Source organism: Gadus chalcogrammus, chromosome 2 (assembly GCF_026213295.1).
Source record: "Gadus chalcogrammus isolate NIFS_2021 chromosome 2, NIFS_Gcha_1.0, whole genome shotgun sequence".
Classification (NCBI taxonomy): domain Eukaryota; kingdom Metazoa; phylum Chordata; class Actinopteri; order Gadiformes; family Gadidae; genus Gadus; species Gadus chalcogrammus.
In genome coordinates this window covers 11,678,582-11,700,681 of record NC_079413.1, presented here as the reverse complement: position 1 = coordinate 11,700,681, position 22,100 = coordinate 11,678,582, and the positions used below count along the sequence as shown (strand labels likewise).

The window sequence follows — 22,100 nt, the reverse complement described above, 5'->3', positions numbered from 1 at the left end:
AAGCCATGCAACTGTCAACTTTTCAATGTTTCATCAAGGTAGCATCATGGTCAGCTCTTTGAAATAGAAAAATAACCATCTCTATTTAGTTGGGAGTACAGCTCATACTGTTCTTTGTGAAAAGTAGATTTCGATGTCTGCAAAAATCTCGAACAGACGCAAGAACATTGCCAGGCAATGACAAATGTCTATGCTGGCTGGTTTCATTACGTTAAAGCTGAATTGTATCCATCTATCAATATTTTATTCCTTCTGCTTTATTCACTTCTCTGCCTCTCAGGTGTTCCTGATTGTGGTTGGAGCTACTACTACTACTGCCGCTACTTAAGGCGTGGCCTGTGCACCCCCAAGCCACTCACTATTGTAGCTCCTGTTCGGTGTTCGGTTGTCCCTTGTCCTGAGCTGGATTCCGTGAATGGAGGGCTGTTAGTATAGGCTTTTTCGTCTTTCTGTTATTAGTTAGAGGGTCTGGGAATTGTAGGTTAGGAGGAGGAACTCCTGGCTTCGACGGCCCAATGCGCGGCTGGCCCAGGCTTCCTCCACCCTTTTGTTTTTTTAAACAGTCCTCAAGTTGTTTGCGTTCGGGATAAGGAATAAAGTGGCATTATTATTTAATCTTTAATGTTGGTTCGGTGTATTTTTCCTTTCATGTTACTGGCCGCTGAACCGTGCAGGCTGCAGGCTAACAAGAGCTAATTTAAATTATCTTGAGTAATGTTGCCTGTCAATAGCCCCCAAAAAAGAATTCAGCGGAATCCCTCGGAAGGTTTTGCAATCTATCCGGCTCGATTTTTAAAGGTCCTGCATTTGTACATAAATATATATATATTTTGAAAGCCAATGTCTTTCTGAACAGTAGACTGCATTATTTTATAGTGAGACACACACACGCACACAAATCCTCTCTCTCTCTCTCTCTCTCTCTCTCTCTCTCTCTCTCTCTCTCTCTCTCTCTCTCTCTCTCTCTCTCTCTCTCTCTCTCTCTCTCTCTCTCTCTCTCTCTCTCTCTCTCTCTCTCTCTCTCTCTCTCTCTCTCTCTCTCTCTCTCTCTCTCTCTCTCTCTCTCTCTCTCTCTCTCTCTCTCTCTCTCTCTCTCTTCCGGCTTCCTTTTGGAAACTTCCAGAAGGATATATCCACCTTGACACATATCCATGAGTTATTTTGACATTCACACTAATGGATATGATCCTAGCCATCATTACAATAAGGCATACTATCATGTTAGCATGTTATCCACAATAGCAAACTATAGCTAAATGCACTGACCTAGACTGCTAATATTATGATAATTCGTATTCTTATATCAACAGTCTTCAACAACAAAGATCTAATTATTAATCGCCATAGTTCTGGTTTATCATCCTATAACTCTATAACACACACACACACACACACACACACACACACACACACACACACACACACACACACACACACACACACACACACACACACACACACACACACACTTCTAGACCAAGTCCAAGTCTTGTGTCCTCTGTTCTACTGTACCAAAGGCACTGAGAGAGAGAGAGAGAGAGAGAGAGAGAGAGAGAGAGAGAGAGAGAGAGAGAGAGAGAGAGAGAGAGAGAGAGAGAGAGAGAGAGAGAGAGAGAGAGAGAGAGAGAGAGAGAGAGAGAGAGAGAGAGAGAGAGAGAGAGAGAGAGAGAGAGAGATGAAACTAGGGCACTGTTATCTGGCCTATTTTCTCTTGCCACCAACCCCACTAGACACAGCGCAGAGATAGAAAGAGAAAGAAAGAGCAGAGAACAGGAGGACAGGACCGAGTTGAAGAAGAGAGAGGAAACGACATACACAAGAGTGAAGAAGTAGAGGAAGGAGACGTGAGGCAGTGCTTTTGGGACAAACAAACACATCAACTGGACTTCTGTACATCACGGTCCTGCGCAACCTGGACGGTGAGAAGTCATTCCTAAAGACCAGGAGGGCACTTACCTACGCACACACACAGACACAGAGTCACACACACACACCTCTTAAACACACAGAAAAACACATACCTCGAGCATTTGACCTTTTCACCCCAACAAAAACCCACAGGCACACACACACACACACACACACACACACACACACACACACACACACACACACACACACACACACACACACACACATAAACACTCCTAAACTTCAATCACATAGAGAAGGAACAAACACACGCATCCCCCACAAACATTTAAATATATTAAAAAAAATATCGAACAGCTACACACGCATACAACAAGGTCACACACGCCACCATGTTTGAGGAGCAGGTGACCAGGGTGAAGATCACATCCCTGCTGATTCTGGTGGGCATGGGGTCCATGCTGGCGGCCGTATCCACAGACCACTGGGCGGTGCTGAGCCCGCGGGTGGAGCAGCTCAACACCACCTGCCAGGCTGCCTACTTCGGCCTCTGGAGGCTCTGCAAAAAGACCATCTTCATGGTGGAGGAGGACCCTGAGTGGAAGGGCTGCGGCCCCATCAGTCTACCCGGAGGTAGGGAACCATCCCGATTACATTAAGACCTTGGCTGTGAATTAAGATACCGAAGCTTAGACATGATACATAGGATTATATAAGATTCAATAAGATACATAACAATCAATAGGACGAATACAATTTAGGAAAATATAGGATACATAACATCCTTCTGAAATAACGTTTCAGATAGATAGGATCATAGGATTCAATGAGATAAGTAGGATTAAATAGGATACAAAGGATTTAATAGGATACATTGAATTCCATATATTCCATAAGATTAAATAGGCTACTTTGGGATTCAATAGGATTTGTAAGATTACATTTTGTTGGCGATAACATTACTTTATTCCCTAACATTACTTTTTATACAAGTAATAATTTATACCTTAAAGTAAAGTGTGGCTGAGAAAATATATATTCTGATGCCTGGCAAGTTTCATTCCATCATGTTTTGCTAGGTGTATTACCAGATATTATAACTATTGAAAACAAATTTGATAACTGAACAGAATCTTGCAATGTGAGTGAGTTGATACTTTCACGATCAGATCACTTTGATATGTTTCAAGGTATGTCATAGCATGCCTCAACTTGATGCCCAACCACTATTATTGTACTAACTAACCTACATTTTGATGTAACCCAGGTTTTCTTGAGAACCATAACAAAAAATACGCTATATTCACAATATTCCTATGTTAAGGAGGATATAAGGATATATACATATAAAACCTTATTTTTTATGTCGTTTTTATATAATGAATATTTTAATATCGTCTGGTTATACTTGAACCACACTTCCATTTTGGTGGAAATGGATTTTCAATGGTCAGATACAGATTTTTTATTATAACGATAATTGAATAAAAGCTACATGGTCTACTTATACTTATATTTATATAGATAATATATATTTTAATATTTAATTAAATACACACACACACACACACACACATACACATTGTTTTCATCGAACCACTTGGTGTGTTCAAAGTGTGTGAGAGTTGTCAGGAGGGCATAAATTGGGTCAGAAGCCTGCCTAAATCATAGTGGGGGCGGGCTGAGCAGTGCACGCTCTAGTTAACCGCTCTAACTGATTTATCAGATTTTTACAGCAGACCCCCTCAAAAACTGAAGCTAACCTCGTCTCTTAAAGGGGACATATTATGAAAACAACACTTTTCCTGGGATTTGGGGTTAGGGTTAGGGTTGTTGTTTTGGATCTCTGGTGCCCCCACACACAAACACACTTTGAAAAAAGTGTGTACGTGATTTTTTGAGTGAGATATGCATTTCTGAAAGTACCCTGCCTACAGTTACCAAACGAGCGAGGAAGGGGTCACATTTGAATATTACCTCCCACTTCCCCTACCCCGTCCAATCAGAGCATAGCTAACATTTTGTGGACCAGCGGACGAGCGCTGGGCGGAGATGTTCGCGCATTTCAGAAGCAGGGATATTCCATTCAAAAATAGATGTCTAATTTGTCAGTTTGCCATGTAACTGCCTGGCAGGGAGTCCTGCGGAGCTGCCGGACTGCCGCCGAAGCTCTGGTTGCAGTCCGGCAGCTCCGGCGGGGGGAGCTCGGCGGCAGTCCGGCAGCTCAGCTCCGGGAGTACAATCCCTTTCTCCTCCATGTCGCGGTTCAATATGGACTTCAGAGAGTCAAGGCCAAAGTTCCTTTCCCCCAGTTCTTCTCAACCCTGTCCGAGATAACCCCCACTACGTGTCTCTACTTGTTGTGTAGTACCAGAGACGTCAGACGCAGTCTTCATGATTCATAATATCATCCGAGGCGCACATAGCTTTTGGCCATGATATTAGGTATATTATATACTATTGTGGAGTTATGTAAATGATGAGACAAGAGACGGAGATGGGTAGAGTCAGCTTTACTCTCCACTTCAAACAAACGAGTGTCAATCGCACATGAGTTCAAATCGAAACTGCAGAGAATCGGAACTGTCGTGAAACACTACGGTAGTTAACCGGAACTGTTTATCTTATAAAGGTACAGTCCCTTGGTGAATGTCTCACACATCAATTGTGGGTCACCACACTATTATATAAATACCTTTATATTATATAATTGTATTATTATTATTATATTATATTATATAGAAATAGAAGTCCGGGAGAAAATACATATTTTTTGGAAAAGACATCGTGTACAAGCCCATAACTTTTAGGATTGATGAGTATTTGATTGTGAGAAAACATCATTTTACAGCAAGTGAGTGTTAAAAAGAATGAATGAATGAATTGCCTCCATCTGTTCAAACACATGCAAACTAAACACATAACGCATAATACTGTCCATGGCAATGTATATTAACGGGGGGACCCATGCATATTAGCAACACAAGTCGATAACGATAATGTAAACAATACTGGTAAGAAACGGTGTTTGTTAATGTATTGCGGCATATCATTGAATAGACCCACCCATCATCTGTGTGTTAAGTTTTCTTTGCTGCAATTTACATGATGACTCAGTATTTCTGAAGTTGTAGAAGAAAACGCTATTCCATGTGTGAATTAGGCCACATTATTTGGCCATAAACTGAGCCATTGGAAGTTTGAAATTCATGTGGTCATGCATCTGTCTCATCGGAGACTGCAAACGCGCTGTCAAAATATCAATTTGTCAGGTTCAAATGCGCTCATGGCTCTTAAAGAGGATGGGAGATGGCACTCTCATTGGTTTATTGCACGTTACGCCCAAACCACACCTACGGGTAATTAGGCTACTTCAGGGCAACCCATTTTAGATTTTCGTTGGGCGCAAGAGTCATTTATCCGCCGGTATAAGAGCAACATCACCATAGAACCGCCCACAAAGCTACTTGCGTTTGGCGCTTTTCACTTGCGTATCAGACTGTTAAATTAGGGCCAATCATGTGTGAGGTCATTCCTCCTCCTGAGTGTCTATTGACTATTTCTGGTGATTGTATGTCTAGTGTACCCCTACTGTCCACAAGCACCCCCCCCCCCACACCCATCCCAATATGGATATGGAGAATTTTTGCCACGCCCCGGTGGTGGTAGTGTCATATCTATGAAAGAGGGCATTCAAATATACTACAATGATCAATTAGGAGGCTGAAGCTCTAAAGGAAGTGATGCAATTGTCCACTTCTGAGTCAAGGACAGTAACAAGTAAGCTATAAACCTGGGGCCTCTTTTATATCAAAGGGGGTCTCAAAGGACGCAGATGATTATCAACTTGGGAGCTCCGGCCTACAAAAAATGACTCGGCAAGTGCTCCATCTTGTTGTACCTCACCCAGCGAGAACTTGCAAGATTTTGGCCTGAAGTTCTTCCCAGACATACACCCTAGCCATCCAACATGCATGTCTGAGAATAAGGCCTCTCTTTAATAATGACAAAAAGTGATGATAGAAACGCACGTTAACTTTTTTGTTATCTCATAACAAAACGTGGTGCCGGCTTGTGACCCCAGACTTCAAAAACTTCCCATCCCACAAAAAATGGGGACTAGAAAACTAACCTCTGTCTAATGCACATTTACTCTACTCTGGAGGTCAGGGTTAGCCCCTTTTCCCGCCTTTTCGAGATAGCTAGAGATGCCAAAATGTATACGCACGTTACCCGGGTTCCCGAGAACGACGTATCCGAGATTTGGAGTTCTAGCCCTTACAGAAAAGAAGCTTCTGGACAGAAGGGGTACACTAGACATAAATAGGAAGCACACTCAGGAGGTGGAATGACCTCTCACGCATGATACTTAATTAATTGTTTAAAATAACCCTACCTCATTAAATCAATGAGCTTGGCATTTTGCTTTCACAAATAGGTTATAGGCTGTGTCACTATGAAATCTGTCCATGCACATCTCTCAGAGTGACGTTACAAGCAACCAGACAGCTATAAAAAATAACGAGTCAAGTTCATTACAAAAGTAACTTATTAATTACAAGTCTAAACTGTGGAAAATATAAACCTTTTCCGCAATTAGAAATCTGTCTATTTCCTAGCCAGCGGACCCTATTTTATGACAAAAACAACACAATTGACGGCAGCTCAGTTGCCGCCCTTAACCTCGTTAACGTGGTTTGGAGTAGAGGGGGCGGTCGATGGCAACCACCATAGAAAGTCACGTGACGTGGACGCAGGCCCATTGAAAAGAAAAGGCCAAAAAACGTAGGCATGTCACATGTTTCGAGCCGTTATTGTAAAACTACTCTGGTGTAAGACTTCTAGGGACGTGGGTTTATAAATCTGATAAATCGGATTGTTGTTTTGACTAATCAATAACTAGAGCGTGCACTGCGCCCCCACCTTTTCGAAAAAATATCTCTTGATGGAAAAGTAATTGGTTTTATATTTAATTTACTTAATTCAAATATATATATTATATATAAATAGATACAATTATTGAGTTATAATATTGTAAGTAGACAACAGCTTTTATTCAATTATCGTTATAACAAGATCTGTATCTGACCATTAAAAATCCACTTCCACCAATGTGGAAGGGATTAACCAAGTTCAGGTATAACCAGACAATATTAAAATATTAATAACATAAAAACTAAGCTATACGTACAGCATGTCATACATTTGACATGTATAGAGTTAGACTAGATGTATGTATAAGGATATAAACCAGTCCGAACCAGACCCGGCCCGTCGGGTACCGTTGGGTCCCGTCAGGCTCGGGTCGGGTTTCCGTGCTCTAGCGCACACCCCTTCTGAATACTCGGAGAAACGACAATCGTGTTCTGGGACACGATTCAACAGATTAACGTTTGTGTGCATGAGCATGAAATCGCATGAAACCGGGTTGATATCGCATAGTAATTGTAAAAAAAACAAAAAAAAAACGTATTGGATTTTTATATTGAGGCAATAACAAATACTTCAAAATCCTGTGTTGAAGTGTTGACAAGAATGTAAGTACATCTGTATATATTATAACTAGATAATGTATATGGCAGAGCCTCACAGTATACTGTAGATCAGATAAGTTTACTCCCATTTGGATTTACAGAATTTTCAGTACATAGAAGTGTGGGAAGTGTGTGTCTTTAATGGATTTATTTTTAATTGTATGCGTAATTTTTGTCCATTGACCTCAAATGGATGTCCAAGTCTATCTGAGCTGTCCTCACAATTCTTCATCCATTAGTCATAGGACTTTGAAGACTAATCGATAAGTTTATTAAACTATACTCAGGGATGGCTGGTATACATTTGCTAACAGGGCTAAGCCCTCCCTACCTTTTACAGTAAAAATTAAAAAATATTATAAAAAAAAAACCTTAGAACATATTGTTTTACATTTTGGTAGAACCTAAAGCAGCAACTGCTCCAAAAAGTGACAGAAAAACCCAGGATATATGATATAGCTTGGGTTTTTTCCTGTGAATGGGTTAAATGTATTCAGCCCAAGCGGAGTAGCGTAGCGGCAATTTCATTGTGATTGACCGGTGTTGTGACACGCCCCCATTTGAGCTAATTTCATTTAGCCCAAGCACAGTAGCGTAAGCTTCTATTCACGTTTGATTGACAGGTGCCCTGACACGCCACCTTCATATGCTTCCCATTTGGGCTAAATTAGTTTAGCCCAAAGGCTGACCTTGGACTTACAGCTAGCACAGTAGCTACAGTACAGTGACCTTCGACCAATCACATGAAAATGAACGAAGTGGATTATTTACCTTCTAATCGGTTTTCTTTAATGTCTTTGGAGGAAAAATTGGAAGTGAAGAGATTGGGGACACATCATCCAAACGATGTACATCACACAAATTAATTAAATGCTGACTCATCTATATAACATTTTATTATTATGCAGTGCATTACGGAATGCATTGCTTTTACTGTCAGGAGTGCGGTCAGAATATGGCCGGTAATAGTGCATTTGTAAGCGGGTCAACAACGTTTCGTATCGAAACATTAAAGCCACATACATGTCCTTCATCATTGACGGCGACACAGACGTCTCTAACACAGAGTGTGTGATCGTCTACAGCCGCATTTTGCGCAAAGGGAGACCGGTCAACATTTACATTTTTTAATACTTTAGGCACAAAAAAGGTTTTATTTTGCTTAATGGTTTAGTTAGAAATGTTCAATTTCAGCTCAGTGAAGCACTTTAAACACCTTATTTTTCTTTTTATTCATAATTGTGCTTCAAATAAAGACACGCATTTCTCTACACCTTATTCTTGTTTAAAAATCATTCACATTATATGAAAGTTATGTATTATATAAATGTAATGCATTCGTTAGCCCACCCACCCAAAATCACCACCAGCCGTCACTGACTATACTACTATCTACTAAAGATTGCTGTTCACAAATAACGGAAGGAAATAATAATTAGTCAGTTGGAAAAATGCATAAAAATGTACTAACAAAGTCTGGTGACCATGACTAAACCAACCGATGCATCGACTAATCAAGGGGCAGAAACGAGGCAGCCCTGAAGTCTATACAGTCCTCTTGCCATCCAGACATAGTGATGACTGTGCAGACTCAACCACTATATTTGGTTGACATTGTCCTCATTTCAAATGATAGAAAATATTACCTTTTTAAAGTTAACATAAATAAATAAAAAGGTTTCATTTATCAACAGAAACAAAAGGTACATTTGAGACAAAACAAAAAATTAAAACAAAAATGTATTCACTTATGACAACCTCCCTCCCTCCCTCCCCGGTTTCAGGCCAATCCCCGTTACGTGATCATACTAAAAGACTCTTGAGGGTCACAGAGACTGAATTCCACATCTCCATCATAGTTTCCTTTGCTGCATGTACTCAAGCAATTAATAGCTCAAAGTAGACAATGTCGAGGAATTCTAAAACCCAAACTCTACCGGAAAGGGAGTGAGGAGGCTTCTAAAGTGTGGCAATACATTTTTTCGCTGCTGTAAGTCCGGCCAATATAGCTCGCTTTTTCAGTGGTGAAAATCCCAAATTAGACAGGTTAGGGACAGGTTTAAAATGAGTGTAGCATGAGTATGAGGGAGGGTGAACTCAAACATCACAGTGGTTAGAGGCTACAATCTACCAAAACCCAGCCACTTGAGGGCATTCCCAAAACATATGTGCGTAAGTACCATACACTTGGTTAGTGCAAAGGGTGCAAATAGGGCTAGCAATTATTCATCAAGCAGAGCTTATTGGGGGTAAAGATAAACTCTATTTAGGAAATTATAATGTATTTGCTGGTAATCAGAATTTCTCGAAGCCAGCAGTATATTGGACAAGACTTTGTCCTAATCAAGGGCTGGGTTCAAATCTGGGAAGTCCACTCTCCATAAAGTGTCTATTGCCAGGGGTCTCTGTGATGCTCTGGGATTAAATGTTAAAGTTTGGAACCTCGGCTGCTTGTACCTCTGAATCTAGTGCTATGTAAAATTGCATGTAATGGGTGTTGTAAGAGAGTACTATGCCACGGTTGCTCATTGGCTGGCCAAATTCTATTGGCTGGCAAGGCAGAGAAGGGGGAGGTGGCATCTCCCCTTATGACGACATACAGGGAAAATTCCAAAACGGTGCGTCTGAGCTTCGTTTTTCTCAAAAACAGCCAACAAAATGTCTAGCTACTGGGGGAGCATAGGTAGACTAGGGGAACTCATATTAATGTTAGAAAACATCAGAGTGGGACATTTTCATGCCATGGGATCTTTCTGTCTTCCAGGTTATGGAAATCCGGAATCCAGCACTTCCAATCCTGCACAATAGAGTCTGGTATCACATCGTCCCAGACGGTCTTCTCCCGTCACAATTTCTGTAGGATCCTTTTTGCAGGACTACTCGTGCCAACATTCCAAGGGGATCATATACAGAACTGAGAGTCGACAGAATCCCCCGTCTTGTGTGGTGTCGGTCATTGAGGATTATTTTGAACTTGAAGACGTCCAACTGAACAGACCATTATACACCTACCATCCTCTCCACAGGTAGTTTGTCATGGTCCAAATCCATTTAATTTGCATCCCTCATTACGTGAACTTTCAACCAGAACAATTCACAAAAAGCCCGAAGCAACAGACGAACGTCACCACACAAATGCAATCCGCAGTGACATTGATTCAGCCACAATGCGATTTCAACACAACAGCACAGCACAGCAAACGGAGGCCACAGCGTAACACACTGTCAAACCAGCCCAATAAAAGTTGCCGACCGCCACCAACCAAGCACAAGCAACACAAGCCAAAACCAAGGGTCCACAAACGACAGCCCTTCTAAATTGTGTTCAACTTTGCGCGCCCTTCTCCGGTGTGATCTGGTGCAGGCATGTTGGTTGCTGTTTCGGACCCTGCATCCCGCTGCTCCTCTAGAGCTGCAGCGGCCTCCCGCAGCAGCTCTGCGACCATCTTTTTCTGCCATTTTCACGTTTTACTATTTATTTAGTTAGTTTAGTTTAATTTATTTATTTCAGGACAATGCACATTAATAAACATGTACAGCAGTACACATAAATGTGCCAGATTGAAGCCCTGGGGCTAATTTCCATCTGTAGTCCATAAGACAGGTCGATGTAACAGTACAAATGACGAACGATATACAGTAGTAAAATTTGCTATATAAAACAGGGAGAAACAGAAAGAAAGAAAAAGAAAAACAGGACAATAGATTAGCATGTGTTAAAACAGAGACACAATTCATTAGTATGCTCTACTGGGCATATACGGTACAGCATACAGTCAGAGGTGGTTGCACGTTTGGTTGGCTCCAAGCCAGACCTTTACTTGGCTCTTGAAGGTGGCCAGAGTGTGACATTCCCTTATAGTTGGGGGTACTGTGTTCCATAATGCACTACCTTTAATGGACAGTGCGTCACGGCTGAAGGAGGTTTTTCTAAAAGGAACCCCAGAGTCCCTATTTACAACAGCTCTGGTGATCCGAGTCTGTCTGTATTTAATAAACTCATGCAGTGGGGGTGGTGCCAGGCCATGTAGTGCTTTATAAATTAAGCATACAGAGGAAAATTGACCGAAATTATCAAAGCTCACTAAGTTATATTTCTCTAAGATGTTGCAATGATGATAAGAGAACGTTTTTTTTAAAAACGTTTTTTTTAAAGGCACTCGAGTCTTGAGTGCCTTTTTGTACAGAAGCTCAACTGTTTTTAGGATAGTGGAACCCGACATAGACCAGCTGGTGATGCAGTAGTTCTGATGTGAACGTATCATTGAGTGCAGAAACATCAGAGCAGCTGCATCTGAGAGGGATCCTCTGATTTGGTTAAAATTACAAAGATTGAATTCATTTTTTTGATTTGATTAATTTTATCATGGTTTTTGAAAGAGACTCTGGAGTCTAGAGTCACGCCTAAGCATTTAAACTCATTAACAACTTCCAACTCTTCTGTGCCCAAGAACACCCCAGATTGAGAAAGCATTGTAGTAGAAGGTTGCTTTGACAAACAAACAGTTTTTTTTGCATTTAAGATAGGACACGATCTATTGAGCCATGTTTGTATATGTGTAATGTTGTTTGTTGAGAGCACACATGCTGCCTTCTCAGGATCGTTTGCTTTAGTAAATATTACCGTGTCGTCGGCGTAAAGCTGGACATCAACATGTAAAAAGTATTCTGGTAAATCATTAATATATAATGAAAATAAAATGGACCCCAATATGGACCCTTGGGGGACTCCTACTGGACAACCCATGTAAGCAGAACTGGCCCCGCCCACCACGGTGCATTGTTCTCTGTGTGACAGGTATGAGTGAAACCAATTAATAGTTTGAGCAGAAAAATTTAAACGGGACAATATAGATAGCAGCACCTTGTGATTGACGGTGTCGAAAGCTCTTTTTAAATCTAGGAATACGGCACCAACGCATCTATTTCTATCTAGCTGACATTTGATTTTTTCCATGATCATGGCCAATGCAGTCTCGGTAGAGTGGTGTGGCCGAAACCCAAACTGCATGCTATGTAAAGGTGTTTGGCTATTGCTGAGGAATTCAATGATTTGTTTAGTGATCCATTTTTCAATTATTTTGGAAGCAATAGGTAGAATGCTATAGTTATTCATGTCAGATTTATCCCCAGCTTTAAATACTGGGGTGACTGAGGCCAATTTCCACACCTTCGGGACGATTTTCATTTTTTATAGATAAATTAACCAAGTACATGATTGGGGATGCTAAAGCCTCCTTATGTGATTTTATAAAGCTAGTGTCGAGTCCATAAATATCCTTGGCTTTAGAGTTGTTCAAAGCCGTTATGATATCAATAACTTCTGGTTCTGTGATTTCTTCAATGTAAAATTTGGGATGAGCATTGTCAGATAGAGCAGGAACCTGTTGATCAGGACCCTCAAAAGATATGAATTGTTTCACCAAATCATCAATTGATTTAATGAAGAAGGAAATTAAGGGTATTAAGTTATTGTGCCAGAACAACAGGGTCTCACACCAGCTGATTGTTAATTTTTAATTCCAAGCCTTTAGTTCCCTGCCATATTTCTTTATTGTTACCTTTAGCGTTTTCAATAATTTGGATTGAAAAGTTTGCTTTGGCCTTGCCGAATTCGGACGTCACTTTATTTCTGACTCCTGTAAGGTTTAGTCTGTCTATATTATATTATCCCTATGCTTCATTAGCTTTAAACAGGCATAGTCGAGCCAGGGGAGAGAGTTGGACTTCTTTCTCCCATGGCGCCCCTCCTGGAGAAAGAGAGGATGCCCTCTCTGATTTTTGAGAGAAATAAGTCACTGCCAGCATCTGCATCCTTGCTTCCATAAGGCCAATCCAGTCAATATCTTTCAGAGCTCTATCCACATTTTCTAATTTATTCTTGGGGATTGTCATATCAACAGTATGGTTGGTTGATGTATAACATCGTTTTTCTGAGCGTTTGACCTTTCTATAGAAAGAGCGGCGCGGAGGGGAAAACTGTGTCGGGCGATAGGAGGTGATCTTCGTTCCTTAACTGCTGCATCGCTGGCCCTCGGTTGTTGTTCAGGGGTGGTGGAAAAAAGTGTTCACTTGTGAATGAAAACTTGTTGATGGTAATAAAATCCAATAAACAAAAGATAATGCACGAAGATGACAAAGATATTGACGACGGTAAACGGTCGTAAACGACAGTAAACAGAAAACAAACCCCCTTTCCATAACTCCCGCAGTTCCCAGTGCCTAGGTATATAGATTAAATCCCGCACATGGGTCAATCAAACGGAAGTGACATGAACCACAACAGTGTGAGCAACCTATCAAAATAAACCAATAAACAAAACAGACTGAATATACATTTTGGCCCCTACATTGTTCTTGCTGTAGGATGAACCCCTGACCAACTAGGTGTAGACCAGAGGGTATTGCATGGCGCTGCAAAAGCCTTTTTTGGTTACCTAAAGTTTTTGGCAATTTACGTTATTTTTCAGGTTTTGGTAACTATAATGGGAAATTCTATTTTCACATTCTATTTCTCTAAGTACCATTTGTTGGTATGTGCTGGTTTTCCCTACCGCCTCAGGGAAGGGAGAGGCCAGGGTTCCTTCCAACTGATTGAGGACCTCATAGAGAGAAGTAGGGCGAACTCCTATCTGAGGGCTCAGATTATTATTTCAGTTTTATTGTTTGCTATATATTAGAACTGGAAAAAAACTAAACTGCAAGAATTGGGGTGTTGTAAAACTAGTGACCAGCAGTGTATTTTTACAATCTTTTTGTTTTGTGCGTTTTAATGTTTAATGTGTTTGGTAATGGAGGTAGTGTTCCAGACAATTTTCTTTTTGTGCCAAAATTCACACGCATCTCAGAATACGCCTTCATTGTTTACAAACTATAAAAGGATCTATATTTCCGTACTTCCAATATGCAATTCGATTGTATTGATTTGTTCTTTGCTAAGGAAGTTTGCAAATTAAGTTAATTGTTTGCGTGTGTGCATACGTACCTCAATAAAGATGGATTTGATGAATGTCTTACTAACCAATTTCCCAATTGCACTTTGCAAACTTGAAGCAATCAGGCGGTAATTAAGATAGATATTAGAGCAGGGCTGTAGTGGAGGGTAAACGCACGTAAACGCCGTTTACGCACCTCTGGAATTTAGGATATAGCATTTACGCACCTCTAAATAGCGTTTACGCACCTCACAGTTCCCTGTGCCTTGTATTATGCCTTTGGAATAATCGGAAATAAATTTGGTATCATTTTAAAACACCCAAGACAAAGTTTCATATTGTTGAACAAATAAACGCTGTAATCTGAATAATTTTCATCTGCGCTGTAGGCCTCTGCTATTATGGTCTGTGACCCTCCAATCAGTGCCTTGCGGCTAGGGTGGCGACACCAATCAGGATCCAGGAAAATATGTAAACAGGAAGTATGTAAACACATGGCCCTACGCGTTGTGGATTATCATGCCTGCCTACCTGTTATTAATTAGCCATGGATATCAGGCGATTTTTGAAGAGACCTTCGAGTACTCCCACTCCAACAGATGCCCGAAAAAGGCCTCAAGTACAAAGTAAGACTGAAGATGATCAATTCACATGAGTTGTTTTTGTGATTTATAAATCAATTTTACTTGACGAACTATTAAATGACTACGAGCATTCAGATTGGCCAATGCGTAGTCATGCTATCCGTGTACTGCCCATGTCAAAATGAGCGAAAGTCAGTCAGAGTTTTACTATCCATATCAACCTCGGAGATGCGAGGTTGGCGGTTGCAGCCGTGGACTCCGCGGCTGAACTGTGGATCGGGCGGATGACGCGACAAAAAAATATATTTTAATTAAATTCGGGCGGTTGGCGGTTAAACCAATACAAATAAAATTATTTAAAATATTCTTATTTTATATATTATAAATATTTTTATTTTATTATTTATTTGTTTTAAAGTTATTTTCCCAGCAAACTGGCCTGTTCCCCTAGAGGAACCGTATGGGGAATCCAAGTTGAAACAACTTGCACAAAGGTTCAGACTTGATTACAGAAAAATTCTTGAAGGCTATAGGGATTTTAAGGATAACTCAAGCATCATTCCAGAAAACCTTGCACCACTCCTGAATATCGACCATCTCATTCCAGTTAGCACTGCTGAGTGTGAGAGGGGGTTCAGCTTAATGAACATCATTGTGCTCCCTGAGATGCAGTCTGCACATGGTCACAGTGTTGTCCTTGATGTTTATTCAACTGAATGGCCCACCACTCACAAAGTTCAATCCAACACGTATGTGAAGTCCTGGCTGGTGAAGCACAGGGGAGCCATGAACCCCAGAACACGCCTCTGCAAGGCAGGACCTGACGTGGAGGACAAGGAGGCCCTCTGGGCACTACTGTGAAAAGCATGCATACTAATACACACACATGCCATAGATAGATAGTTCTTAATCTACACATACTTTTCTTTACTGTTGAAATTTGAATAACTTGAATAAACTACAAACACATTCATTGACGGTCATTGATTGATTTAATATGACTTTAATTGATAACATAATGGAATATAAAGCCAGGCTAGCCTTACAGAGTCGCAACACTTTGCGTTGCGTTGTGTCGAGGTCGGTCTGATCACAAAATTCATAGTTTACCCGCCTCTAATTTAACCACTACAGCCCTGTATTAGAGGGTAATAAATGAAGAATTACACGTTATGAAATCTTCAATGCACAACCATATTGTATTAAATCTATCTTTGAAGCAAGATAAATTGGACTTACTAAGTGGATGCGGTCGTCGTTGGCTCGTACACCATGGTGGCATGAATGATCCATTCAATTGGCGGATTGGGTACCATGAACGCGAACTGTGCGCACAGATTCATACATCTATTCATTTTTCTATACTGTATTTATTATTTTTCTATCAAGGGGATCTTTTCCAAGATTTGTTTAGGGAATCCATCTTGCATGTCAATCACAGGTGTTTAAAATGCAACAGTTCTTGATGACAGAGATACGTATGTTGGTAGGGAGCAGAGCGGGAGGGGATGTATTTTGGGTTGTTTAGTTTTTCTTTCTTTCTTTCTTTCTTTCTTTCTTTCTTCCTTTTTTTACCAACCAACCATCCAACTCTGGAACTCACAGCACCTTACCCACAGCCTCTTAAAGGAGCAGGCAGAGGTCAGGCATCTCGCTCAAGGATGACTACATGTAGACTCTGGACATCAGGGATCGATGCCAGTACATTTCAGCTGGGAGTCAATTGCCATAGCCCCTATATCTGCCCCTCCTTCTCATCTGTCCCTTCCTCTATCAAGGCAGCTCCCACAAATGGCGGCACTGTATTTGATAGCAGATCATTATTCATAACCCAAGTCCATTCTGTGGTTCGAGCCCCAGAATAAGCAAATTCATGTTGATGAAGTCATGATATCCAAGCGCTGATACATCATTTAGATAACCTAATGGGTTTTTACAGCACATGGGTGGATCAAGATATTTTTTATAGTACTTAGTACTTTTATAAAAAAAATATCCAACTTTTGAAAAGAAAGTTACGCATTGAATTTTACCTATGAACACAGTTTAAGGACCAAACACACACACAAACACGCAGACATACAAAAAGATTTTCTGCCCTGTGTTTTGTGTCTGCCAACAGATTGCAGGCATCCCATTCAAACCTACCTTTTTAAACATCACCACAACTGCCAACCTTTTGACCCATCCCAATAAGAAGCCAAGATGGCGATAATCACATGATGATCATCTGCTGTACGACTGATGGTTAGACGGCCATTATTCTGGCTTGTTTATCCTTAAGAAAGAAAAGAGGAGGTTGTTTGGGTGGTGAATGGATTAAAGCAGAAATAGGTGAGAGACATGGTAGGAGCGGCTTAAGAAATAGAGAGAGAAGAAACACAGAGCGAAGGGAAGGTACTGTGGAATGTGTTAAAAGAGAAAGGGATGAAAATAGTAGGTGGATTTCAACAGGCATAAAGCAATGGTTTTAATTAATGAGACAGCTGTTACAACCTTGGACGAGTCTCGCCATTAGCCACACACGCAAGCGCTATAAAACAAAGCCACAAACCCCTCTCTTTTCGTCTCACAGAGTCACCCAAACAATTTACCACAGAGATTCGAGAACCCAAATCATTTCTAAACTGGCCCGTTATAAATTCAAATTATTATCTAGCCGATGTGGTTCTACGTTAGAAATGTTTGCTTGTCACTGCATTTTTTACGCGATGATAATAATAAATATAGCTACATAAATAAATTATATATTTTTTCATTACCGACATCATCATCAGTATTAGTGTCATAGGTGAGGTTCTCCATAACCTGCTTAATGTATCTGAATATCTGATCCCTGGAAGTTGCTTTTGAGAAGAGCTGAAAAATACAAAATTACTATGAATCAAATGCTCAAAATCATCAGCATAATAATCATCCTCTCTGATTTTTCAAGTGCAGTTAATGGCTAGGGAGCTTTCTGGAGTCTTGATGTTTTTATCTTCCTTCACCCATGTTTGTGCCACACCTTCTTCCTCCCATGATGTAACTTGTGTCGCTTAATACTTTTAAACGTTTGTTTTTTTCTGAGTATGTCATTAAGGAAATAACATGTTGGTATAAAAACATGAGAGTCAATAAATCAATACAATAAATGGGGACAAAAGCAATGGTTATATTGTGCTATATTAATAAATTCCACTTGCGTTTTCTGATTAATCTAAGTATTATTCCCAAGAGTAGACCATACATACAGAAATATACCAATCTGAAGAATATCTAAAACCAACTCTAATGCTAAACAGCAATTGCAAACATTATTATCTCACGCACACACATACACAAACACACACACACACCCTCTGCATTTACATCGGCAAATTGATAAAACCAGTAAAGACCAGCGGCAGCCTGTTGCTAGGTTACCTCTTTGGTGATCCTCATCGCGGGAATCAAACAGCTCCGCGTTAAACACAAATACACGCTTGCACAAACATGTGCTTGCACACACACGCACACAAACTCTACACACCTATAGAGACACACGTTAACACACAGAGATACCTTTATAGAAAGAGAAGGAACCAATGGCTAGAGGAGAAGGAGGAGGAGATAACTGACCCCCTCAATCTTCTCTTCCTACTTTACTTCTGTCAGTTCCTCGCTGTCTTCTAGTCGACAGCAAGAAATGCCAGAAAGTCTTTGAGGATATGACTGCACAAAGTCTATTTCAAAGAAAAAGTAAATTGAAGGACAAAAGGAAAAAAGAGCAATTCAACAACACTACGTTTAGCAGAGGAAAGCACCCTCAATGTCGGGTGTGGCTTGAAACTGCTTAGATAAGGATACGGAGAGGTCAGAGATGGTTCGATTCTTAAAATGCTTGGGTTACTTTAATTTCTCAATGGAGTAAATCCACAAAGCATTGTTAGGCCCAATCCCATTTATAACCCTTACCCCTTCAAAACAAGGGGGAGGGGTAAGGGATAGAAATGGGATTGGGCCTTATGTTGGATTATTTTTCTTATTGTTAATTAGAGCATTACTTTTATATGAATATATATTATAATTCCTCATAGCAGATCTAGCTAGCCTGTCAATGGTAATTTTCAGCTAATGTTCTCTATTTTTCCCCAGAAAACTGGCTCTAGCGTAACACAATAATGCTGGCGGCTGGTTAAGTTAATAGCGCTGCTGGCTGTAAGAGACACCTGCCTTTTACACTCACTGGCAGCATCACAGCTTAACACAGAAAAACAGAGCCACCTGCACTCTCTCCACTTCAATCAGTGTTTCATCTCTCTCCCCCTGCCTCTCCTGGCTCTCCCCCTCTCTCTCTCCGTATCTCTCCACCTCTCTCCCTTTTCTGTGATTATTTCCCCCTGACTTACAACCCTTATAGAGAAAAACTGTTCATACTTCAAGCACTTCACGTCGGGGGAAGAGGCAGAACTATTTGAAGTGAAGACCCAGAAAGGTAAGGCTGCCCCTCCACCCCCCCTTGTCTTCTCTGTTCAAACTCATCCAGAGAACATGCCCTGTTGGTCGAAGGTCATCCTCCAATAGGCTGCTTTAGAGATACATTGTCTCACACACACACACACGCACGCTCGCACGCACACACACACACACACACACACACACACACACACACACACACACACACACACACACACACACACACACACACACACACACACACACACACACACACACACACACACACACACACACACACAGTCAAACAATAACAGACAATGATTGCCATCCCCACATTCTCCATTCATTACATATATTCTGATCTCCAATCACAGAGTTTCTCCCTCTATACACTATGCAGTGTATATGCAGACACACACACAATTATTTGTTATATTATTTATATCATATATTATTATTTATCCAGCACGAATCCACAGTTTGCTGAATATTAACGAGAAAGCAATCAGTGGTATTCTGAATGGCAGTTTGAATCTCAGGGGAATCCAATAGACTGTCAATGTTTAATTATTAAACTATGACTTTGAGTGGCAGGAAGAAGGCCCCTCTCGTATCTGAACTGGCACTACTACTGCCCGTTAATAAACACCCAATCAATAACTAGGAATCAATGAATTTGTGTTGTGTTGTGTTGTGGTTCGTTCTACTGCGGCTGCTCCAAGGGATCATTCGATTTATATTGATCTGGTAAATCAATTCAGTATACCTCGAAACCTGGAAAGTTAGTTAGTTTATTCACCAAGGTTTCTTCACTGTCTTTTCTCACCTTCCTCATCTCCTCTCTTCCCCCACCCTCTCACTATGTTTGCTCTCCCATCCATTGTTTTTCCAACATCTCCTTCTATCTCCTCTCTCTTTCCTCTCCTTGTCTCTTCAACCTATCTCTCTCTCGCCTCTTTTCCCTCTCCTTGTCTCTCCATCCTTTCCGTCTATCTCCTCTCTCTTCCCTCTACTTGTCTCCTCATCCCTTTCTATCTCCTCTCCTCCCTCTTCTTGTCTCTCCATAATCTTCCTCAGAGTACAACATCTCTGCGGCTGCCATCGCTATCTTCAGCCTGGTGTTCATGACACTGGGCACCCTGTGTGTCATCTTTTCCTTCGGCAAGGGCAGAGACTACCTGCTGAGACCTGCCGGAATGTTCTTTGCATTTGCAGGTCAGCCAATGGCGGGATAGGTGTAGGATTAACTGGTGTGGTTTGCAGAGTAATAGATGAAAGAGGTATAATTCCTTGCATACAACAAACCCCTTGCATGGGTATAAACTACTGGGGAACCACATTGTGATCCATGTATTTCTACAGTGGTAGGGTGTTTATTTGAAACCTTTACATACACTTTACCATACACTTATTAACACTTTATGGTGCTTGCCGAGTTTGTGTTGGCCAATGCTGCACTGGCCGATCACTGCCTCAAGCAACATGATTGGTTTAAACAAATATGAAACGGAAAGAAAGTGAAACGACAAAGTTGTACATGTGGGACTTACATGCCAATGACCTGCCTTACCGGTTATCTGTGTGTTGCCCCAGGCCTCTGCATCATCATCTCAGTGGAAGTGATGCGGCAGTCTGTGAAGCGCATGATCGACAGCGACGAGACAATCTGGTTCGAGTACTACTACTCCTGGTCGTTTGCCTGCGCCTGCGCCTCCTTCACCCTGCTCATCCTCAGCGGCGTGGCGCTGCTCCTTATCTCCATGCCGCACATGCCGCGTAACCCCTGGGAGACATGCATGGACGCAGAGCCGGACACTCTGGACTAGACAGCTAGGCTCTAGGCGGCTAGGACCCGCGGGGAAGAAAGCACTGGGACTGGAAAAGGATCAAGACTAATTGAAATGAGTGGTTGAGTTTTGTCCCTTTAGGTGTATTTGTATATCAACCTAATTTAAATCATCTTCTTACCCAGTTTAAACAACGACAGTGTTTTATAGAATAACGTTGGATGAAAACAAATATAAAAAGTGGTTGAACTTTGTTGCTTTAGGTGTGAGGTGGAGGGGTATTACACAGACAGGGCGTAACAACGATTTTTGTGTTTTCAATTTTGGGGGATAATCTGCGTATCACAGGTTGCAGGCCAACCTAATTCTATCGATCTGTAAACCCAGTTTAACCAAGTCAGAGTTGTACAGTACAGTTAGTCTAAACACCTAAAAATAACTAAATTCTAATTATAGCACATTTTGAGTTCTGCATGATTCAGTCTAACGCAGTATATTATAAAAGTAAAAAGCATTATTTTTTACTTGAAAAGTTTGAGCAAGCTTTCTTTTGAAAGATATCAGGTTGAGAAAGAAAATTCTTGCCGTGTTTTTTTTATTGTTACCTATTAACATACATGTATATTAATGTACAATATTCTAGACCATAATAAAAGTATGTTAAAATTAAATCAAATACCCTTAAGAAGCTATTTTATATCAGTAGTATGTATAGAATAGGTACATAATGACAAGAGCTTTATAGTATTTTGCAGGATGCTATAAAGGTTTGTAGTAAAAGTGTTACAGCTTTATTCCATCTTATAATTCTTTTTTAAGATAACTATTAATTATTTACACTATTTATAAGTTGTTTCAACGATATCAATGGTGATTTCGAGATGACTCTTTTTAAGTGAAATGAATGTTGGAAAATAGAACTTTGAGTTTTAATGCAAATTGCATCATCTTTCTATATATATGATGCAA

At 40.7% G+C, this 22,100-nt stretch overlaps 1 protein-coding gene across 1 annotated transcript; it reads left to right on the top strand.

Annotated features, from left to right (window-relative positions):
- Positions 1–2,264: 2,264 nt before the first annotated feature.
- Positions 2,265–21,170, top strand: cacng1b (calcium channel, voltage-dependent, gamma subunit 1b). The gene is made up of 4 exons (XM_056607553.1): positions 2,265–2,505; positions 19,307–19,381; positions 20,422–20,559; positions 20,938–21,170. Exons 1-4 carry the CDS (start codon positions 2,265–2,267, stop codon positions 21,168–21,170), a joined length of 687 nt encoding a protein of 228 aa, XP_056463528.1.
- Positions 21,171–22,100: the final 930 nt, after the last annotated feature.

Coding starts and splice junctions, on each gene's coding strand:
- cacng1b (XM_056607553.1), top strand. CDS start 2,265: ATGTTTGAGGAGCAGGTGACCAGGGTGAAGATCACATCCCTGCTGATT. Junction 2,506..19,306: donor CCCCATCAGTCTACCCGGAG/GTAGGGAACCAT, acceptor CAACCCTTATAG/AGAAAAACTGTTCATACTTC. Junction 19,382..20,421: donor TGAAGTGAAGACCCAGAAAG/GTAAGGCTGCCC, acceptor AATCTTCCTCAG/AGTACAACATCTCTGCGGCT.